This window comes from Bos javanicus, chromosome 20 (genome assembly GCF_032452875.1).
Source record: "Bos javanicus breed banteng chromosome 20, ARS-OSU_banteng_1.0, whole genome shotgun sequence".
Lineage (NCBI taxonomy): Eukaryota > Metazoa > Chordata > Mammalia > Artiodactyla > Bovidae > Bos > Bos javanicus.
In genome coordinates this window covers 14,226,655-14,248,703 of record NC_083887.1, presented here as the reverse complement: position 1 = coordinate 14,248,703, position 22,049 = coordinate 14,226,655, and the positions used below count along the sequence as shown (strand labels likewise).

At 41.9% G+C, this 22,049-nt stretch overlaps 1 protein-coding gene across 4 annotated transcripts in view; it reads right to left on the bottom strand.

Annotated features, from left to right (window-relative positions):
• ADAMTS6 (ADAM metallopeptidase with thrombospondin type 1 motif 6) overlaps nt 1-22,049 on the bottom strand; it is a 430,884-nt gene that overhangs the window by 145,541 nt on the left and 263,294 nt on the right. For 3 of the 4 annotated variants that reach the window (XR_009731737.1, XR_009731739.1, XR_009731738.1), the window contains exons 24-26: nt 7,160-9,956; nt 5,328-6,421; nt 3,738-3,993 (exon numbers count right to left, since the gene is read on the bottom strand). Coding sequence is in view for 1 of the 4 variants with exons in the window: in XM_061393406.1 (XP_061249390.1) it covers nt 9,847-9,956 (110 nt within the window). In the remaining 3 variants the exon portion in view is untranslated. Of the gene's footprint in view, nt 1-3,737; nt 3,994-5,327; nt 6,422-6,798; nt 9,957-22,049 lie in introns of those variants that run through there. The other variant, XM_061393406.1, reaches the window with a different exon arrangement.

Sequence of the window (22,049 nt, the reverse complement as noted above, 5' to 3'; positions counted from 1 at the left end):
TCAATTCTTTGAAAGCTATTTGCAAACGTCACAACACTTCCCTACAGATAACTTTTAACGACACAGTTGAACTTGCTACAATTAATTACGTATGGTTACAGTCAGAAATTTTGCAGTGGAGTTGGAATTTGAGAGAAGTTTCATTAACTAGGGGAGCTATTGACTCGCTGATTGTAAAGAAAAATATGGCTGAAATCATTTGCAGCAAGACAGTTACAGGAAGGCAACACTGTCTTACAAAACTTAGGCTGGAAGCACCCATGGTCCGGAAGGGCCAGAGGAAGGGAATTGTTTTTCTCCATGAGTTACTTGTTTTGGGACCACTCTTCTGGGATCAACAAGCAGAGAGGGATGTTGGATGTTCCTCTTCCTAAATGTGATTTGCAACAAAGAAAGGATAGGCACTGGCAGTAGAATTGTTTTCTCATAAATCCTGGTTTTCTACAGTCCAGCTGGGCACAACATGCCAGCGGATGAGTCTCTTAACCTCTCTCAGCCTCAGTTTCCTCTTTGATAAAATCAATATTATGATAAGATAATGGACAGAAAGCCCCTTCTAATATGACCTGACCGGATATACAGCATACAGTAGGTGCTCATTAAGTGGCATATACAATTTTTTTACTTTCTTAAGTTTGAGGACAACAGTTTTAAAAAGAGCAAATGCAATTTCACAATGAAAATATAAGTGTTTATAAAATAGTAGTGTGGTCTCTTTTCAAAGTCTTTATCTTTTAGGGCCACATTCTAAAATATTTAATGATGAAATAATTTTGCTTAAATAATCCACAGTAGAGGAGTGTAGATGGAAAAAAGGCTGGTCATGTGTTGATAACTGCCAGAACTTGGGTGAAGAAGGCTGAGTAGTTAAACAAGTCTCTCTGCTCTTTGCATATGCATGAAAATTTCCAAAATAAATTAAAACAAAATAAAGTTGATACTTTCTTGCCTAAAGCAAAAAAAAAAAAAAAAATCAAATATCTTCAACAATGCGGGAAACAGTTCTAATTTCTCAGCACCCCTTATTCTTATAAAACATATTACATTAAATAAATACACTATCACTTATTATTTTCTTCATACACTTCTTGAAGGGATCCCATCGTCTTATCAGAGCTTTTCTCCTAGGCAATTATCAGCAACTTAATTACTATGAAGTGGATGAAAAAGATCCATTTGTTAGACTGGTGGTGGTGGGGGGGGGGGGAGGGGAGACTGTAAACAGGTTTAAAGTGAAGTTTTCTTTTTGATTTGGAGTGACAGTGGACTCCAAAAGTGTCCCTGACCATAGCTGTCACCACTAATTTTGAGGAACAAGAATTCCTGGCCACCCAAGGAGACTTTTTGAAGCTGTTTGGAAAGACAGGGTATGAATTTAAAATGATCTGGCTCTTTGGGGGTGGGGAGTGGAGTGTTGTGTGCTCAGTCATGTTCGACTCTTTGCGACCCACCAGGCTCCTCTGTCCATGGAATTTTCCAGACTTTGGTGGGGGTGGGGGAGGGTGGGAAGGAAGATACAAAAATTGTGAATTTTAAGGCATGTTACAGCAAAAATCTTGGGAAAAATTTTTTTTGGTTTGTGTCTTGATATTTACATGGGTATCTGTTTTATATGTAAAAAAAAAAAAAAACTCATGGTAAAAATTCACACTTCAAAGTTAAATAAGTAAGGGAGTAACTATCTTCTTCAAAAGACCACTTGGAATTCCTTACAGTAGCAGTCGACCCCATATGTTTGAGTATCTGTTTACACATCATTAACAACTTCCTTGAAAACTCTAGAAGAGAGGCAGACTAAGGGAGAAGACACTCAGTGCTGGCTTGTCAGCCCCACATGGAGCCAATTCACTTCAGAGGACAAGGCTCATTTTGGAATTATCATTTAAGAAAATGGGAAATGACTTGAGCTGCAGGAATGCAACACACAGACAGTTGTGTAAACTTGTGGCATTTCCCAATGGTGAGGAAGCAGAGCACCAAGTCTTGCGCACTTGGCGGCAGCTTTGCTAGCGGTGCTGATAGACCTTGGTTAATTAGCCCTCTGGAAGGGAATCCTGAAAGGACAGCTGTGTGCTAACCTCCAGGGTCTGAGAAGTGGTTCTGCTTCCTGTATTTAAGAGTTGACTCAGTTCTAAGAGGTCAGAGATCTTTCTTCTCCCTAACAGATAACACATCAGGTTAGGTGGTCCAGGTTTCAGCTAATTTTAGAAGTAGAAATAGGGATATTTAGCAAAAGCACGTATTATATCAGTCTTAAATTGGATTATAAAGTAATGCCAATAATTTTTAGACAAAACACCAGCACTTTTGCACCCAAATGAGTGAAATCCTTCAAAAAAGTCACTTGCTCAAAGCGTATTTGGAGTTGTTTTTGTGGTATCACCTGGGGTCAATTTGTAAGACAGAAGATATTTGTAGCCAAAATGATTATATGCAAATTACTCATCAGATCTGGTTTTGAAATTTTGTGAAAATCAAATCCATCTTACTCGGGGAGATAGTCTAAACAAGCAATTTTAAGACAGCTTTGAGTGATGGTTTTGCTCTTAGGATGAGTACAGAGTGATCTCCAGTGATTACACGGAAGGGAACAGCACTCGTTTGGAGAGTTAAGTTCTCAAGTATTGATTTTAAAAGCCAGACACAGGAGATAGCTGGTACATGTAGTTTCTGCAGTTGAGATTAAATATGGGAAAAAATGAAACAGTGGGGCCTCTCCTCCTTCCCTTCAGCAGGAGCTTCCCACACTGGAGGGGACTTGGCTCCTGGCACAGTAAATAATAACATCTTCCTGACCCAGCCTACATTCAGAAAATCCTGAAAGCTCCAGGTTATTATCTTGTTTCATAATTTCAACATACACTTCCCCTTTTAAATCTCAAAATAAAATGTATTTAATTTCTCAACTTTACTTTTTCTCTGTTTCAAAGTTTAAAGCTCTTAAATTCGTCTTTATTGCATTTAGGTCAGCTGTGAGAACTGTTTTTCCCCTACCCATTTTAATTCAAACTCACATTTTAGTCACTTCTGGGAGTGTTTTCTTAAAAATATCAAGCCATTCTTACTACTATCTAGATAATAAGTACACATTATCTCTTTTAACTTGGACGTCATCCTCCTTTGCCTTTATATTTGTATAGAGACAAAGCATCAGGAGGTTTTTTTATTCTAACAACAACATAAGCAACAAACAGGAACTAAATGTTGATTCATTTATATTGGATTTGAATGGTTAAAAATAAAATACCAAAGTTGATGATACTGAAAGAAGGGGAAGAGAACAGCATGCTTTTTGCTTGCCTTTGGAACACAAAAGCAATTCCTTAGTGCATGTACACTTTGGTTTTCCTTCTCTGCAGCCTGTTGAGTGACCTGGTTTGGGGAGGAGCTGGGGTGGAGGGCATAGGTGCATGAGGTCCATCTTGCCAGGCTGAGTCAGGCCAATGCAGCTGCTGGCCTGGGCACAAGCGTGGGCGGCCACCTGTGGCTCCCAGCACAGCTGTTTGGTAGAGGGCCAGCCAAAAGCCCTGTCGGTGGGGTGGAGGCAGGTGGCCAGTCGGACAGCCAATGCATTCTGGCATGGGCTGAAAGAACACCTGGTTCCACTCTGTGGACCCACCACAGAAGGTCAAAGAATGTGCTTTCTGGCAGCAGCCCCATGGCCTGGGCTTTCCAGTCCCTATGGTACTGCTCTGACTGAAACACAGAGAATCCCACCTTCCTTCTTCAGAACTTACCCCAAAGCCAGCACGGGACTCATTCTGCTCCAACTGAGTGGATGCAGGTCAGCAAGGCCATCTGGCACGTCTGGAAATGGCGTGGGGGGCTGTCAGGCAGGGACAGGCTCCGTGGTTCCAAACAGGACGTTTCAGGAGCGGTGACAGCCTTCGTGTTGCTTGGCTGCTGCCACATCCTCCAGTGTCTTTGACCTTCCTTCTCCTCCTCTTCCCACGAACTCTAACCACATGCTCGGAAACCACTTCTGGTCCCCACCTGTAATTTTGTCACCAGACATAGGAATTTTCAGAGTGAACACCACCACCTACCAGACAGGAGCCCCAAGTTTACCCTTCGGTGACCCCTCAGGCCCCTCCCATGGCCTTGGGCCCACTGCTTCCCAGGAAGTAGGACCTCATCGCCTCTAGCCAGGTTGTTTTCTCTTTGGTAGAGGAGCTTCCTTCCCAGCTTCCTTGTCCCAGAGGTGGGCCAGGCAGCTCCCTTCTATATGCCAAAGAAGTAACATTTCCTCACTGGCCTGTGACTATTCATAACTTATTCAACCTCTCTGAGCCTCAGTTTTGGCATCTGTAAATGGGGATCGACAGTATTGTCCTCACAGGTTTGTTAAGAGAATATTCCACGGGACAGCATATGCTAAGTGTCTAGCACAGAAGCTGGTCACAATAGGGCCTCAGCAAACACTGATATAAATGAATGCCCATGGTTAATGCCAATCTCCAGACATAGTGGGCACACCTGGCCTGGAATCGAACTTCCTGTGGCCATATTTGCTTGGGATTTCAGGAGCGTCATCTTATAATTGCTGCTCTGTGAGCCCATGCAGTAGCCTGCTATCCACAACTGCCCTTGCCAGGGCCACAGAGCAGGCCTCCCAAGAATTACATCAGTCTTGGGCTGGTGGATGCCACCAACTTTTTGAGCCATTGATCTGAAGAAGCACTCTGAGTTCTAGGAGGCCTTGCCCCTTTTTATGTGAAACCTCTTGGTGAGGTAAGGTGTTCAAGCCAAAAATTTAAGAAGCACCTATAGAGTTCAAGGCTTTCAGTGTGCTAAGGAAAGCCACTGACCAAGAGACAATATGGGCATAACCTTGGTTTGCTCCACAGAGCAGAGCCAGCCCTCAAACCACTGTTCCATTTCCGGCCTCAGATATCATCTGCGGATGAAATGAGGGATGAACAAGGCTAGAAATAACCCTCTGAGAAAGAAACGGGAGAAAAGACCGTTTTCCTTTTAAGTTCCAGCCTGAGGTTTTGACGTCTAAGGCACAAAACCATTGTGAACAGCTGCTTTTTTTAAAACCATGTGTCAGTTTAGTCCACACATTCTGATGATATGAACAAGACAGAATGGCAAAAATAATCTGTCACTTTTTTTTATTCAGTGAGTGATCTCTTTTCTGTGACCACTTATTTAGAATTTTCCAGTCCTTCTGGGCTATGACTTTTTTTTTTCCCCCCTGAATTACATTTCTTTTCCCTTCTTTTAAAAGTAATGAATCTTACCCTTGCCACACAAATTCACGTATTTTCGTTACCAAGGTCAATATCCAACTTTCTTCCTAATTTACTTGAAAAAAAAGTCACCTGGCCTCTTGGAGCATAAGGTTGAAGGGTCCTACTGCTCCTCCAGCAGTGGCAAAATCTTTAGAAAGTCGGACTGTCCTTGGGGTCAGTGCCCTAGGCAAGATAGTGACAGTTAGGTATTTCACTGGGAGAGAAACATTTAAACAGAAGCTTGAAAACAACTGTAGATGAAAAGACAGATTTGAATCTGAGGAATCAAAGCTAAAGCAGGACTTATTTCTTGGTTGGTGTTCCCCCTCCCTGACCCATAGCAGCAGAACTACCCTTTGCAAATGCAGTGGGAGGCTGAAATAGTTGGTGCCAGGGTCTTCTTAACTGAGCATTCATAATACTTCACCGTTTTTGGCTCCTAAGATGACCTTGAGAAAGCACCCCCCAGAACTATCTAATCACCTTTCTTGATTCCTTCTAATGTATATAATTGAATGTGTGGGGGAGGGATATGGGAGTGAGTCGATTAAAGCACAAACATGTTTTGGACAATGCACATTTTTTAACGTAATTGATGAAGTTGTCATTATGAAAGTACTGAAACAGCTAAGCATGCAGGAGGGATAACTTATTAGCTGCTAAGCTTCATATGAACTGTTGCCTTTCCATATGATAGGGTCCCTCAGTTCAGCAAAGCGGCTCAGCCTAAGAGGAAATGTCTGAAGGTGGCAAAGGATGCTCATCTTGTTCTTTGTTCCTAGTCGAATATGAATAGAAAAACCCTTCAAGCATGAATTCTTTGTTCAGCACCCTTTCTACAATGAAATACCTTGTGTCTATACTAAAGAGCTTACATGGAAGGCAAAAAGGAGAGGGCAAAAGAGTTGTGGGCCGTGTGACTCAAGTTACGTGGCAGTGGCCAGTCTGACTTCCCTTCTGGCCTTAGAACAGCTGGCTGGTGGCATCTGGGGATACAGCCCCACCAGAAATAACTGAGGCCTTGCATTTAGATGTTACTGACATACAAGTAGATGTAATCTCTGAGAAGGGTAATAAGAAGGCAACAAGTGGGACTTCCCTGGCAGTCCAGCAGTTGAGAATCTGCGCTTCCACTGTTGGGGGTGTGGGTTTGATCCTTGGTCAGGGAACTAACATCCTGCATTCTTCACGGTGTGGCCAAAAAAAGAAAAAAGAATGCAACAAGTTATCTCAGTCCAGACACTTCCTGGAAAATTTAGACGATGTAGGGGCTTCCTTGGTGACAGACAGTAAAGAAACTGTCTGCAGTTCAGGAGACCTGGGTTTGACTCCTGGGTTGGGAAAATCCCCTGGAGAAGGGAATGGCTACCCACTCCAGTATTCTCGCCTAGAGAATCCCATGGACAGAGGAGCCTGGCAGGCTACAGTCCATAAGGTTGCAAAGAGTCAGATGTGACTAACACTTCCATTTCACTTTCACTGCAGTATGGTATTGCAAGGGAGAGAGTTCTACTGTGAGTTTAACACCATCTTTTCAGGGAATAGACAACTTCCATCTGAATCATTCTTACAAGCTGAATTTTTATTTTTACTAAATTATCTATGTTAAAAAAATCTGTGCCTGGTGTGGAATTTCACTCCATCAAGTGTTACAATGACTTTTTCATTTTCATTACAAGCAGGAGACTGAATGTAGAACAAGTGTTAGGAAACATGGCAATAAATTAGAATATAATTTACAAAGCAAAAAAAAAAGTAACAGTGTACCACATTAATACTGAATATAAAATAAGCAACAACTAATCACAATAATACAAAGGTAATTTCATTCTGTATTATTAAGGATACCTATGTGACATTCACTCAAATAATAAAATTCCTAATGAAATGGACTGTTCAGGGAGTCAGTTGGCTACGCTTACCTTGCCTTTTTTGGCGGGTCTCTGCAGTGGCAGATACTTCTCTCAGTCATGGGGTACCAGTTTCCTTAGGCTTCTCTGAGTAGCCTACATAGCTCACTCCTTTTGGAGGGCCTGCCAGGGTGGCTCAGCCTCCACAGACAATCCTATTGTTAATATTTAGGAATAGGGCATCATGCAGCCACGTGATGGATGAGAGAGCAGCAGTAATGTTGTGATGTGATATGGAATAAGACTTTCTCAGTCAGGTATAAATTCGAGACCAATTGAAAGTTTAGTCCTATTGTATATATTCTGTGTTTGGATCTTTCCAGAAAGTAATCTGATGCTGTTTCCAGGTGCTCTCTGCCCCCTGGCCTTGCCGCTGCACAACCCCCAGAGGAACATGGCTACCCTCCTTTCTAGCACCAGTTGGGGTGCTGCCGGGGCCCAGGGTTATGGCCCTCACAATGTTAGTTCCTGGGTGAGGGGGAAAGGAGCCTCTAGTCAGTAATGTAAGAAATCTTCTTGAAATAAAAACATAAGCTGGTATTTACGTTGGAAAAAGCAGATCCTGACAGCAAACCTATGTCTAAAAGGTGCCACAGAAACCACCTATCCTTTGTTGGTTTAGTTTATTTCACCAGGCACATTAGCACCGAGTTAACTGCTCTTTGCAAGGGACCAAAGGAAGTCAGTGCTTGTGGGCTGTCTGCCCTTCACTGAATGGCTGAGGTGGCACTTGGGCTGTCTTCAAGGCAGCAGAGATAGACGCACTGGCCACTCTCGCCCACTGTCAATAGCTCTCTCTGGAAACTCAGGGATGTGAGCTGCGGTGTTGAGAGAAAGCAGGCGAGGAGACACAGATGACCATGACTGAACATGCAGAGCAACAAACGTCCCAGGCTGACTGTCCACAGCAAACCTGACATCTAGTTTGGTTTTTGAAGAATATGAGTTTCTCTTCCTTTCTGAAAAACCTAATCAGCCACTCTTAGGTCATGGCGTATGTGATACACCCGGCAGGTTGTTTCAGAGCACAGTGATGATTTAAGTCAAACACACTTTTTAACCGCAAGTAGTATCTTGCAAAGTAGCCATTTGGTTTGAGTTTGAGGTGTTGGTGTCGCATGGTGCAGTCATGTTTTGGACACAAAACACATTCGTCAAGATCCTGCTGCAAGTGTTCAAGTACAACATATTCATAAAGCAAGTACCCTCTTTTTGTTTCTCTTCTTAAAAAATCTCACTGTCAAATCTTTTTGACGAGCGTGATGTGAAACTTGTGGACAGGGAAAATGTGAGCTAGTCAATTTAATTTAGGTAGATTTGATTCTAGAGTTTGAGCTACCCAAGAAATTGGATTTCACATTTAATTGCCATTCAGAGTATCCATAAAAAATACAAAATCCTTGGTTAGGTGACTATTTAAATGATGCTTTATGATCTCTAGTCTTCATGAGTTTTTCTTCTTTGGTTATTGTCCCTTGCCTACCTTAGAACTCACAGAAATAGCACATCTATGTGCAAGCACACTCACCTACCCACACACTCAAAAGCGCCTGCACACACACACACACATACACACACACACTTGCTCTCATATAAATAAATGCCCTTCTGCCATATCAAAGAAGGGACATCTGGAACTCATCGTAATTGTCAGCAAAAGGGTCTGCCTGGTTGTCACCGAGCCAGTCTGTCTTTTGCATGGTATCATCTCAGCAAGCTCAGCATGCATATGCAACGATCCAACAGGGCAGAAGCCGTTCTGTGGCTGGAGAGGATGTAAACATGAGTGAGTTGGGGTGACTCAAATAAGAACTGAGGCAGCCTGTGTGCTGGCAGCAAAAGGCCTGGAACTTCAGTCTCTACCATACCCCAGGTCTGCTTCTGCATGAAATTGAAATGTTTTTCTCTTAAAGTTTTAATGGAAATCTCAGCTTCACTTGCACAATGGCAAGTTGGCCACAGTCTTTAAGCAGTGAATTTATAGACTTGCACAGCTGCAGTAACTGATGCACTGCTTTAAACTAAGTCCTTCATTGTTGTTCAGTTTAATATAGTTTATATATGGCTCACAGCAGTGTTCAGAACAGGGGGATTATTCCTAAGGAAATTAAGTGGAATGAAGAAAAATAATACAAACTTTCATTACTTCTGATTTATAATTCCGCCTTAAATTACAGTTCAAAGCCCATTTTAGAATTTAAATTGTGGTGCTGTTGGAGTGAGATAAAGTATAGTAAATATTTTTAAGCTATGACTTAAGATTTCTGAATCTTCTTTACTTCCATAGTTGACCAAGTCAAAACAGCTACATTTTAAACAGTTTTAAACACAAATGGATTCAGTGTCATTGCTAAGTCCATAATAAAAATTATCTTAATGGTCCAAGGAGGTAAACAGGCTATTGGATTTACTCGAAAGAACACAAAGGTTCCACAGTAAGCAAGTCTCCCTGCGTTGTTTGGATCTCTCCAATCTGGCATTCCCTCCTACTACCGTGTCCAGCACTTTGGATCAATAAATCCCACTTCACAGAAGTTAAAATAATATTGAAATCCTGTCAGCTAGGGCTGACCAGTGGTTACGTTTTCCACAGGGTAATGCATTTGCAAGGACATCAATCCTCTTCCTCTGGGTGGCTCTCTGTGATGGATACATTTCCATGATGAAATGACAAGGCGCTCTCTCTGGCTTTCCGTGGGTCAGTGTCCTTGGCAGGTCTTACAACACATCTGTCTGAAGTATGCTCGACTACAGAACTTGAACTTCAGCACCAGTGGGCAATAAGCCACTTTGTTCACATCTTTGCACTCTAACCAGTGGGGGGAGAAAAGGGAAAACAATTAGAGGCACATAAACAAGTACATAAACAATGAGCTTGGATGTTCTGCAGAGACCCCACCCCTACCCAACCCTGCTGCCTCCCTGGGCCAATGCACCTTGGCTTTCACATCCATGTGGTTTTTGTTTTCAAGCATACCCTGTCTGGTACACCCTACCAGAAATATTCTTTTGATACATTTTAACACGAATTTAAAAAAAAATGATTTGCAAGGCTTTTCTCCCAGACTTTTATAAGTATGGTGCATGCCCACTGTGTCTTGAAAGAATTACCATTTGTTGGGATAAGTGATCACTTTAGACAGCTTGGAAACATGAGTCATTTTTCTTACAGAGCTTTTATTGCTTCTTTCTCAAGGGTTATTTTATTCAGCAGTGCAAGGTTATCCAAAATCAAACATGAGTTGCATTGTTTGATACCAGAGTACACATGTCTCCAGAGAATCTCTGCATCTGTGGGGTGTGGGGATGGTCCTGGGTGAGTGAAAAGGACTGCTGACAGTGGCCTAGACTCAGCAACTACACTAGACAAAGAGGGAAACTTGGAGGGGTTGGCCTCAAATGGCAGCAGTCTGTGGGTTATGGAAACATGTAGAAATGTCTTTTTTTAATTTGGAAGTGAGACATGGCCTTCTTTTTTCCTATGTGTGTTTTCTCCTCAGTGCTAGAACTGCCACAGTTGAAATCTGCAGTTCTTCCAGCCAGAGGTGAATAAATGATTCTTTCTCCACTTCCTCTTGAGGCTGGTTGTAGAAGATGGGGCTGAGGGGCCAGTGTAGAAAAATAGACACAGGCTTTTGAGTCTCAGAAATCCCCACCATTCCATATAACCCCACTACTGCTAATGAGGATATTCTTCTCCAGTCTTCTGGTCAATTTTATCTGGGGGTTTTAAAATACTTTGTAAATCTAGTAATTAAATTTCCATATGCCTCCCAGAATCAAAGTTCCACCCTCATTTTTCCAGGTGGTTATACTGAAGCATCCTGGGTAAATTAAGGTAATTAGAATCAGGCAGAACACTGGGAAGTGTTCAGTGTAACAGAACAGAGTTGTTGTTTCTTTATTTGCCTGTTTTTTTCTTTGGCTTCATAAATCCACTAAGGTTCAAGAGATCATATGCATGGTACATAAGCCATATGATAAACATGGAAAATCAAATGCAAAGAAATGGAAAAATTTCTAGTCATTATTATTAAAAAGGTAACAATTTTATTGATCTCACTTTCAAGGCTTTTTCAGTGAAAGACTTAACATTTTAAACTGTAACCTTTAATCTTCTGAAAGCATAAGCTCTGCCACCATAGAACTCCCTTGAGTTTTGATTTTCAAAGAGAATAACTGTTAGAAATTTGAATAGAAAATTTCTATACTAAGATTCTCAATGAATTTAAGTTTTGGCTGAAAAAAGGTAGGAGAGACATTAAAAATTTCTTTAAACTTTGCACTGAAAAAATCAGATATTTGGTGAATCAAGTTTGAATTTGAGGTGAAAGTATCTCCATATATTTTAATTTGGAGGTCACTTGTTATTTTTCTTCTTCTCTGTCATGATCAGTGAAAAGTAACCAGAAAGTTTAGACTAAGGATATTTTTGTGTTGTATATTTTTCATAAAAAAGAATATTTTTGTTTTGTGTTGTACAAAAAAGGTTGTTCAGTGTTACCTAGAGGAATATATTATCCAGATAGTGAAGTTATTAAAATGATGAGAAAAGCTAAGCATAAAGGATGAGGCAACCTAGACAGCATATTAAAAAGCAGAGACATTACTTTGCCAACAAAGGTCCATCTAGTCAAGGCTATGGTTTTTCCAGTGGTCATGTATGGATGTGAGAGTTGGACTATAAAGAAAGCTGAGTGCCGAAGAATTGATGCTTTTGAACTATGGTGTTAGAGAAGCTTCTTGAGAGTCCCTTGGACTGCAAGGAGATCCAATCAGTCCATCCTAAAGGAAATCAATCCTGAATATTCATTGGAAGGATTGACGCTGAAGCTGAAAATCCAAAACATTGGCCACCTGATGCAAAGAGCTGACTCATTTGAAAAGATCCTGATGCTGGGAAAGATTGAAGGCGGTAGGAGAAGGGGATGATAGACGATGAGATGACTGGATGGCATCACTGACTCAATGGACATGAGTTTGAGTGAACTCCAAGAGTTGGGGATGGACAGGGAGGACTGGTGTGCTGCAGTCCATGGGGTTGCAAAGAGTCGCAAAGAGCAACTGAACTGAACTGAAAGGATGAGGAAAGCTGATACAATATCACTCATCTTTAATTTCAAAACACCATCCTAATGGGGCAGCCTTCCAATGGAGACCATCACTCTCACACACTATAACAGGGTTTTGGTGGGACTGCTTTAAGTTCCAAATAAACTTTGGCTTTCATCTTCTTTGCCAAAATATAAAAATGATTTAGTTTATAAATGGATAGAGGAGGACTGGCTCTTTTACAGTACAAGGAAATAAAATTAGTAGTCAGACTACTTGGATTTAAGACCAGCTTTCTATTTACAAACTTTATGACTCAGAACAAATTTCCTAACCTCTCTGTGCCTTCAAGAGGTTAGGCATCCTCACTTGTGAATAGGAAAGATGACTGTTTCCGTTCCCACATGTAGCATGTATATCCAATGATTCTGCCTAGCACAGTGCATAGAATGGTTATTGGCTCTCAGTGAGTGTAAAATACTGAATTACTATTACTACTGTTAGTTATCATTACCTTTTACCACCTGATGACAAGTACGTTGTGCTCTGAATTTCTCAACAAGGATGCAATACTTAGATTACTACTTAGAAAATGCTGTCCTACAGACACAAGTCAGTTTGAAGACAAAGAAGAATATTTCCTGAGGTGTAACTTTATTGGGAGGTTCATTACTCCATTGTTGAAGAGTTTCTGAACCAGGAAAATTCTGAGATGAGCAAAATACAAGAAAATTTACAGATTTTTCTTTTAGATTTAGACTTTAGAATTTGATTCAATAGTAGATAATGAATAAAACAAAATATTCATAAATTGTTTCTTCCTCCAACCACCCCTCCAGCCACCCATTCAGGCCATTACAAATAAAATATTCAGGATTCAGCTCCTTAGGTAGGGGCTAGAAATGAGAAGCCTCTTTCACACACAAAGGTCCCAGCATGGCCCTTCGGCCGGAGCGGTGTCTAGTCTAGGGGCAGCCTGAAGGCCCACTGCCAGGGTGTCTCCCTCTGAACTTCCCAACGCCTCTTCTAAGTTAGTTCTCAATAACCTGATTCCAAGTAACGTGATTGAAAGCAGGAATTCATTTGGGTCCTAGGGGTAGGATCAAGCTTAGGGAGGCAGGGACGTTCCAGGATCTGAGAGTATCACTGGTGAGAGTGGCAGATCCAGGGGTGAATTCGGGCACTGCCTCTTCCCAGTATTTGTTTGTCCTTGGCCAAGTGACTTCGTCTCTCTAAACCTCAGTTTCTTCATCTGTGAAATGAAGCTCATAGGATGTTGTGAAGCTCGTATGAGGTAACATCTACAGCACATGTGTGACTTGGCACAAGAGTGAGCACTCAGTTTATCAGCTCGCATTACTGCTACCAATAACACATTTGAGAACAACCATCCTGTATTGTTTCTCTGGGATTCCTGTGAAAAATATATAGGCTCTTCACTGGCATACATAAGTAAATTAACAATAAGATTTTAAGAGAGAGCAGGTAAATTATGATGAGGTGAGGAGAGATCTGGGGTAAGTACCAGGGTTGAAGACTGCCAAGCAGATAATGGGCCTTGATGAGATATTAAATGGTGATTCCTGGGCTATGGAAGGACACTCAATATTGATGGAGTGCAGGGAGCTCCCATGAAGAAGGGGCCCTGAGGGAGATTCTATTGCTATGTTATGGTTTTACCTGCTAGAGATTGCTTCAGTTCAGTTCAGTTCACTCGCTCAGTTGTGTCCAATTCTTTGTGACTCCATGTACTGCAGTACACCATGCTCCCCTGTCTATCACCAACTCTCAGAGCTTGCTCAAACTCATGTCCATCGAGTCGGTGATGCCAACCAACCATCTCATCCTCTATCATCCCCTTCTCCTCCTGCCTTCAAACTTTCCTAGTATCAGGGTATTTTTCAATGAGTCAGTTCTTCACATCAGGTGGCCTAAGTATTGAAGCTTCAGCTTCAGCATCAGTCCTTCCAATGAATATTTAGGACTGATTCCTTTAAGATTGACTGGTTGGAGCTCCTTGCAGTCCAAGGGACTCTCAAGACGCTTCTCCAACACCACAGTTCAAAAGCATCAATTCTTCGGCGCTCAGCCTTCTTCACAGTCCAACTCTCACATCCATACATGACTACTGGAAAAACCATGGCTTTGACTAGACGGACCTTTGTCAGCAAAGTAATGTCTACGCTTTTTGTATCACCGACTCAATGGACATGAGTTGGAGTGAACTCTGCGAGTTGGTGATGGACAGGGAGGCCTGGGGTGCTGCAATTCATGGGGTCGCAAAGAGTCGGACATGACTGAGCGACTGAACTGAACTGGACTGAGGCTTGTTGTAGCTTTTCTTCCAGGAGCAAGCATCTTTTAATTTTATGGGTGCAGTCACCATCTACAGTGATTTTGGAGCCCAAGAAGATAAGTCTGTCACTGTTTGCACTGTTTCCCCATCTATTTGCCGTGAAGTGATGGGATGAGATGTGATGATCTTCGTTTTTGAATGCTGAGTTTTAAGCCAGCTTCTTCACTTTCCTCTTTCACTTTCATCAAGAGGCTCTTTAGTTCCTCTTCACTTTCTGCCATAAGGGTGGTGTCATCTGCATATCTGAGGTTATTGCTATTTCTCCCGGCAATCTTGATTCCAGCTTGTGCTTCATCCAGCCTGGCATTTTGTATGATGTACTCTTCATGTAAGTTAAATAAGCAGGGTAACAATATACAGCTTTGACATACTCCTTTCTCAATTTGGAACCAATCTGTTGTTCCATGTCTGGTTCTAACTGTTGCTTCTTGACCTGCATACAGATTTCTAAGGAGGCAGGTAAGGTGGTCTGGTATTCCCATCTCTTGAAGCATTTTCCACAGTTTATTGTGATCCACACAGTCAAAGGCTTTGGTGTAGTCAATAAAGCAGATGTTTTTTTCTGGAGTTTTCTTGCTTTTTCTGTGATCCAACGGATGTTGGCAATTTGATTTCTGGTTCCTCTGCCTTTTCTAAATCCAACTTGAACATCTGGAAGTTCTCAGTTCACATACTGTTGAAGTCTTGCTTGGAGAATTTTGAGCATTACCTTGCTAGTGGACAAGATGAATGTAATTGTGTGGTAGTTTGAATATTCTTTGGCATTGCCTTGCTTTAGGATTGGAATGAAAACTGACCTTTTCCAGTCCTGTGGCCATTGCTGAGTTTTCCAAATTTGCTGGCATATTGAGTGCAGCACTTTCACAGCATCATCTTTTAGCATTTGACATAGCTCAGCTGGAATCCCATCACCTCCACCAGCTTTTTCATAGTGATGCCTAGGGACTACCTACACTGGAAGAACTGGTCTTCAGAGAGGTGAAAACCTGCTCATCAAAGAAGATCAACCAATGACCAGTCTTTCATTCTTTGCCTTTTAAGTCTATGAGAGATTAATCTAGTAATGATAACATTAAAAATAGTTTATCAAGTGCTTCCTTTACGCCAGGTATTGACTTAGGCAGTTTTACATATTTATATATATTTAATCATTTTAAGTGGGCATCAGTGATGGGTCAGTGGTAAAAAATCCACCTGCCAATGCAGGAGATGTGGGTTCAGTCCCTGGGTCGGGAAGATCCCCTGGAGCAAGAAATGGTAATCCACTCCAGTATTCTTGCCTGGCAAATCCCATGTACAGAGGAGCTTGGTGGACTACAGTCCATGGGGTTGCAAAAGGGTCAGAAATGACTTAGCGACTAAACAACAACAATCATTTTAAGTAAATAAAATGTCAGCTTTACACAGATGGAAAATCTGAGGATCAAAAAGGCTACATATGAAACTCATTCTGTGTCACAAAGCTGGTTGGTCTAAGAAGGGGGACCAGAACTCAGGTTTGTCTGATTCCAGAACCACTCTATTTTGGCAGCACTCTTTTCATCTTAATGCAAAAGAGTTTCTGCCTGTCAATACTTATTTTTGGCTGATAACCCTGATAAGTCAATCTTTGGGGACATCATTATTAGGAGATCTGCTCTGCCATCCAAGAGAAGGGGTAAATATTTTTAAATAAACAATGACAGATATGTTTGGACTGGATTTCTGAATGATCCTCAGTTAGCATTGATTTCTAGCTAATATTTAAAATATCTAAAAATTGGTTTCTCTAAAGTGAAGAGGAACTACAAAGCCTCTTGATGAAAGTGAAAGTGGAGAGTGAAAAAGTTGGCTTAAAGCTCAACATTCAGAAAACGAAGATCATGGCATCTGGTCCCATCACTTCATGGGAAATAGATGGGGAAACAGTGGAAACAGTGTCAGACTTTATTTTTGGGGCTCCAAAATCACTACAGATGGTTACTGCAGCTATGAAATTAAAAGACACTTACTCCTTGGAAGGAAAGTTACGCCCAACCTAGACAGCATATTCAAAAGCAGAGACATTACTTTGCCAACAAAGGTTCGTCTAGTCAAGGCTATGGTTTTTCCTGTGGTCATGTATGGATGTGAGAGTTGGACTGTGAAGAAGGCTGAGTGCCAAAGAATTGATGCTTTTGAACTGTGGTGTTGGAGAAGACTCTTGAGAGTCCCTTGGACTGCAAGGAGATCCAACCAGTCCATTCTGAAGGAGATCAGCCCTGGGATTTCTTTGGAAGGAATGATGCTAAAGCTGAAACTCCAGTACTTTGGCCACCTCATTCGAAGAGTTGACTCATTGGAAAAGACTCTGATGCTGGGAGGGATTGGGGGCAGGAGGAGAAGGGGACGACAGAGGATGAGATGGTTGGATGGCATCACTGACTCGATGGACGTGAATCTGGGTGAACTCCGGGAGTTGATGATGGACAGGGAGGCCTGGCATGCTGCGATTCATGGGGTCGCAAAGAGTCGGACACGACTGAGCGACTGAACTGAATTGATACCCAAGTAATACACAATCTGCACATAAACAATTATACTAGGAAAGCTACTGAAAGGAATCCTTTTTTTTAGGCAGAATCTTTTTGTAATATAATCTCTTTGTAGTCGATCTACTTTGAAAGTCTGGTTTTTACTCTCATGTTTTCTTCATGCAGATACTTTTATCTACTGCTTTTAAAGCAGTGGAATCTGAGCTAGCAGGTCAAAGATTTTAAGATGACAGAGTCTGATATTTTTATTCTACTATCTTCATGTACCAGCTAAGCACTCTCTGGGGAGGAGAATGAGAAAACACTTTTATCTTTTTTCTTCTGAAGCTATTAGAAGGGTGAGAGGTCCTTATAGTGTGGTTTCTGGGACATATTTTGTGAACCTAACTAGTCTCTCCTTTTTTTACATCTCCTCTCACCTCCCTGCCCAAAAATAAAGTTTCACTTTACCAAAGATGAGATTTCTGGAGGGACAATTTATGGACTATTTCTTCTCAGAGAGACGTGGGGATATATCAAGGGCTGAAAGCCAGCTTCTAGGCCTTATGATATGAATTAGACCCACTATTAGAATCTTAAGTAACATTCCAGGTATGCTGGAGTGGGTCTCACTGGTAATCTGGGTTCTGGTAGATTTGAACAATAAAATTAGACAACCTGTTTCATAGGCAACACATGAATTTACTTATCATTGATGTGCCAACAGTTTTTCCCCAGGTACTTTACATTAATCTTTCAAAACTCTGAACTAAAAGATACGATTTTGAACTAGTCACACTGAACATAAGCTTATGAATTTAGGATGCAAAAGGATTGAGATTCATTATGACTTTGATGGCTTGACTTAACCCAAGGAGTATAAGAGCAACTCCTGAAATGCAGTGTTCCTATATTTATTTCATAAAACACTGCCAAGCCTGCCTAAATCAGGCTTAAATTCTATGACTGGAGGAGTTGGGATACATATGACATATCCTTCCATGACCAAGTTGGACCATTCAGGATTCTTCTCTGGAGAATGCATATTCTCTGTGCCTGTAAGTTCTTTATGAAATTCAGAGGGAGAACACAATAAGCAGAGCTATGATTCTCATCTAAGGGTCTATCCTTTGGATTACAAAAGTAAAACCAGCTGTACTTTTGTCAAAGAGCCCATGGAGATGTAGAGCCTGGTGAGAAGAGAAAGGCAAAGGCTATGCATGGACATGTATGGTGACGGAGTTAGGGGTAGGGGATATGAAATCAGAATACTTTTCCTGATGAAACTATACTTGCTGCTGCCGCTAAGTCACTTCAGTCGTGTCTGACTCTGTGCGACCCCATAGACGACAGCCCACCAGGCTCCCCCGTCCCTGGGATTCTCCAGGCAAGAACACTGGAGTGGGTTGCCATTTCCTTCTCCAATGCATGAAAGTGAAAAGTGAAAGTGAAGTCACTCAGTCCTGTCCGACTCTTAGCAACCCCATGGACTGCAGCCTTCCAGGCTCCTCTGTCCATGGGATTTTCCAGGCAAGAGTGTTGGAGTGGGGTGCCATTGCCTTCTCCAAAACTATACTTGAGTCCTTAGTATTTTACATATTCAAACTGGAAAAGGATGAAATAACATGTTTTGCTTGGGAATTTGATAGCACTCATTGCAGTGGGAACAGTCCACTGACTTTTACTAAGTAAAGCAAGGTAATATCAACTATGGGACTTCATTTTGAGTCCACCTTACCATGGACTAAGCCATTTCTTTCTCTCTTTATTTCCTGGTTTCTTCTTATCCAGTCTTATTCTCTGGATGCCACCCACAGTCAACTTGAGGTGCTTTGAGCCAATACAAATCCAGGGTTCCCTCCAAACTAGACAGCAGGAATGTGACCCTGAATGTTATGGTGGATTATGAGCTCTTTAAAATGGCAACAAAAATGTCTGGTCTTCCTCACCTGCTTGAACTCAAAGTCCAAATGACCTTCACCATTCATTCCTTTCACTGATTTTAATATATCAGATGCCACCTTAAAAGCCAAATTCAGTAGCCGTTTTGTTCCATGGATCTCAGGAGATTGCTGGAGCTGCTCAGGCAGCTCAGAGTCATTTACTTAAGGGAGACTGAGACCCGCCAAAGGCACCGTTAGACAGCCTGGTCTGGTAAACCAATGTACACTAACTACACCTTTCCTGCTCACCTTTCCACACCATGAATCATTACCTGGCAGTAATATATACTAGATGACAGAGTACTTTGTGCAACTGAGAAGCTGAAAAGACTCACCATATAAACTACAAGGGAATCTGAAACCGCATAAAGATGAATAAAATGGCATTTGGGATAGAATTTCAGGTGAGCTCGAGTAGGCTAGTCTCAGCTGCCAGATGCACTTAAAAAAAGTACTCTGAGTAGTATTTCAAATGCAATGATACCCAGTGTGTCTATAATTCACTCTTAGCAGCAATGTAGTGTTACCCTCATCAGTGGCAGTCTGTCAAAATCAGGCCTATAATGCCTTTACTCTTAGCCGAAGGTTTTTAGGAATAAAAAGTTAAAGCAGATGTTAAACGTGGCAAATTGTATCTTCCTTCTTCTTCCTCCTAGCTCCCTCTCACCATTTACTTTTAATATTTTGATGTTCCACTTCTGATTCTCTTTCTATTACTATCCTTTGTTGCCTTAACCTTCCTCCATTTCTTTAATCTCTCTCCATTGTTTATTTTTTAAAACTTTATTCAAATTCCATTATTTTATTAGGGTTTTAGGGGACTAATGTGCTAAATTTCCATGTAGATGCCTAAATTCCTTACCATGATTAATAGTATTCAGTTCCCTAATCTGACACTTGAGAGTCATATGTAATACTTCTACAACATATTCTCATTCCTATGTCCACTGGTTCACCAGGGTCTTTTTCTTCTCCTTTCTATTTTGTCTTTTTTTCCTTCAATTCATTACCCTCTTTTTTTGCCACTTTTTTAAATTGAAGGATAATTGCTTTACAGAATTTTGTGGTCTTCTGTTATACATCAAGAATCAGCCATAGGTACACACATGTCCCATCCCTCCTGAACCTCCCTCCCATCTCCCTCACCATTCCAGCCTTCTAGATTGTCACCATTGCCCTCTTTTTGATCCTTACCATATCTGCTTGAGTTCAAGCCTTCATCATCTCTAGCCTGGATTCTTAGCACAACTTTGTAACTCTTCTCCCACACAAAACTATCTTCCCTCTGCCCCTTTATACACCTGCCAGCCTAAGTATGTCACTCCCCAACTTCCTTCACTTGTTCCCAGAACTGATAGAGTCTTACCTTCCTTCCACTGCATCCAGGAACCCCCCAAACCAAGTCCCTGTCTCTTTCTTTGCAGCCTCATCTCCACTGCCTGCTCATCTGCCTCCCTCTGCAGCCATACTGAACTATGTGTGACTCCACAGCTCTGTGACTGCACACACTCATCTTCTGCTAGGAATGCCCAGCATCTCAACATCTTCTCAGCCAACTATTCCACCTTTCAGTGCCCTGCCCAGTGGTGCTTCTGCTGATACCCCCTTCCTCTGTGTACTCATGGGAGCTTCTGTCTACCCCTATTATCAGATCAGATCAGTCGCTCAGTCATGTCCGACTCTTTGCGACCCCATGAATCGCAGCATGCCAGGCCTCCCTGTCCATCACCGACTCCCGGAGTTCACTCAGACTCACGTCCATCGAGTCACTGATGCCATCCAGCCATCTCATCCTCTGTCGTCCCCTTCTCCTCCTGCCCCCAATCTCTCTCAGCATCAGAGTCTTTTCCAGTGAGTCAACTCTTCGCATGAGGTGGCCAAAGTACTGGAGTTTCAGCTTTAGCATCATTCCTTCCAAAGAAATCCCAGGGCTGATCTCCTTCAGAATGGACTGGTTGGATCTCCTTGCAGTCCAAGGGACTCTCAAGAGTCTTCTCCAACACCACAGTTCAAAAGCATCGATTCTTCGGCGCTCAGCATTTTTCACAGTCCAACTCTCATATCCATACATGACCACAGGAAAAACCATAGCCTTGACTAGACAGACCTTTGTTGGCAAAGTAATGTCTCTGCTTTTGAATATGCTATCTAGGTTGGTCATAACTTTGCTTCCAAGGAGTAAGCGTCTTTTAATTTCATGGCTGCAGTCACCATCTGTAGTGATTTTGGAGCCCAGAAACATAAAGTCTGACACTGTTTCCACTGTTTCCCCATCTATTTCCCATGAAGTGGTGGGACCGTATGCCATGATCTTCGTTTTCTGAATGTTGAGCTTTAAGCCAACTTTTTCACTCTCCACTTTCACTTTCATCAAGAGGCTTTTGAGTTCCTCTTCACTTTCTGCCATAAGGGTGGTGTCATCTGCATATCTGAGGTTATTGATATTTCTCCTGGCAATCTTGATTCCAGCTTGTGTTTCTTCCAGTCCAGCGTTTCTCATGATGTACTCTGCATATAAGTTAAATAAACAGGGTGACAATATACAGCCTTGACGAACTCGTTTCCTGTTTGGAACCAGTCTGTTGTTCCATGTCCAGTTCTAACTGTTGCTTCCTGACCTGCATACAAATTTCTCAAGAGGCAGGTCAGGTGGTCTGGTATTCCCATCTCTTTCAGAATTTTCCACAGTTGATTGTGATCCACACAGTCAAAGGCTTTGGCATAGTCAAGAAAGCAGAAATAGATGTTTTTCTGGAACTCTCTTGCTTTTTCCATGATCCAGCGGATGTTGGCAATTTGATCTCTGGTTCCTCTGCCTTTTCTAAAACCAGCTTGAACATCAGGAAGTTCATGGTTCACATACTGCTGAAGCCTGACTTGGAGAATTTTGAGCATTACTTTACTAGCATGTGAGATGAGTGCAATTGTGTGGTAGTTTGAGCATTCTTTGGCATTGCCTTTCTTTGGGATTGGAATGAAAACTGACATTTTCCAGTCCTGTGGCCACTGCTGAGTTTTCCAAATTTGCTGGCATATTGAGTGCAGCACTTTCACAGCAT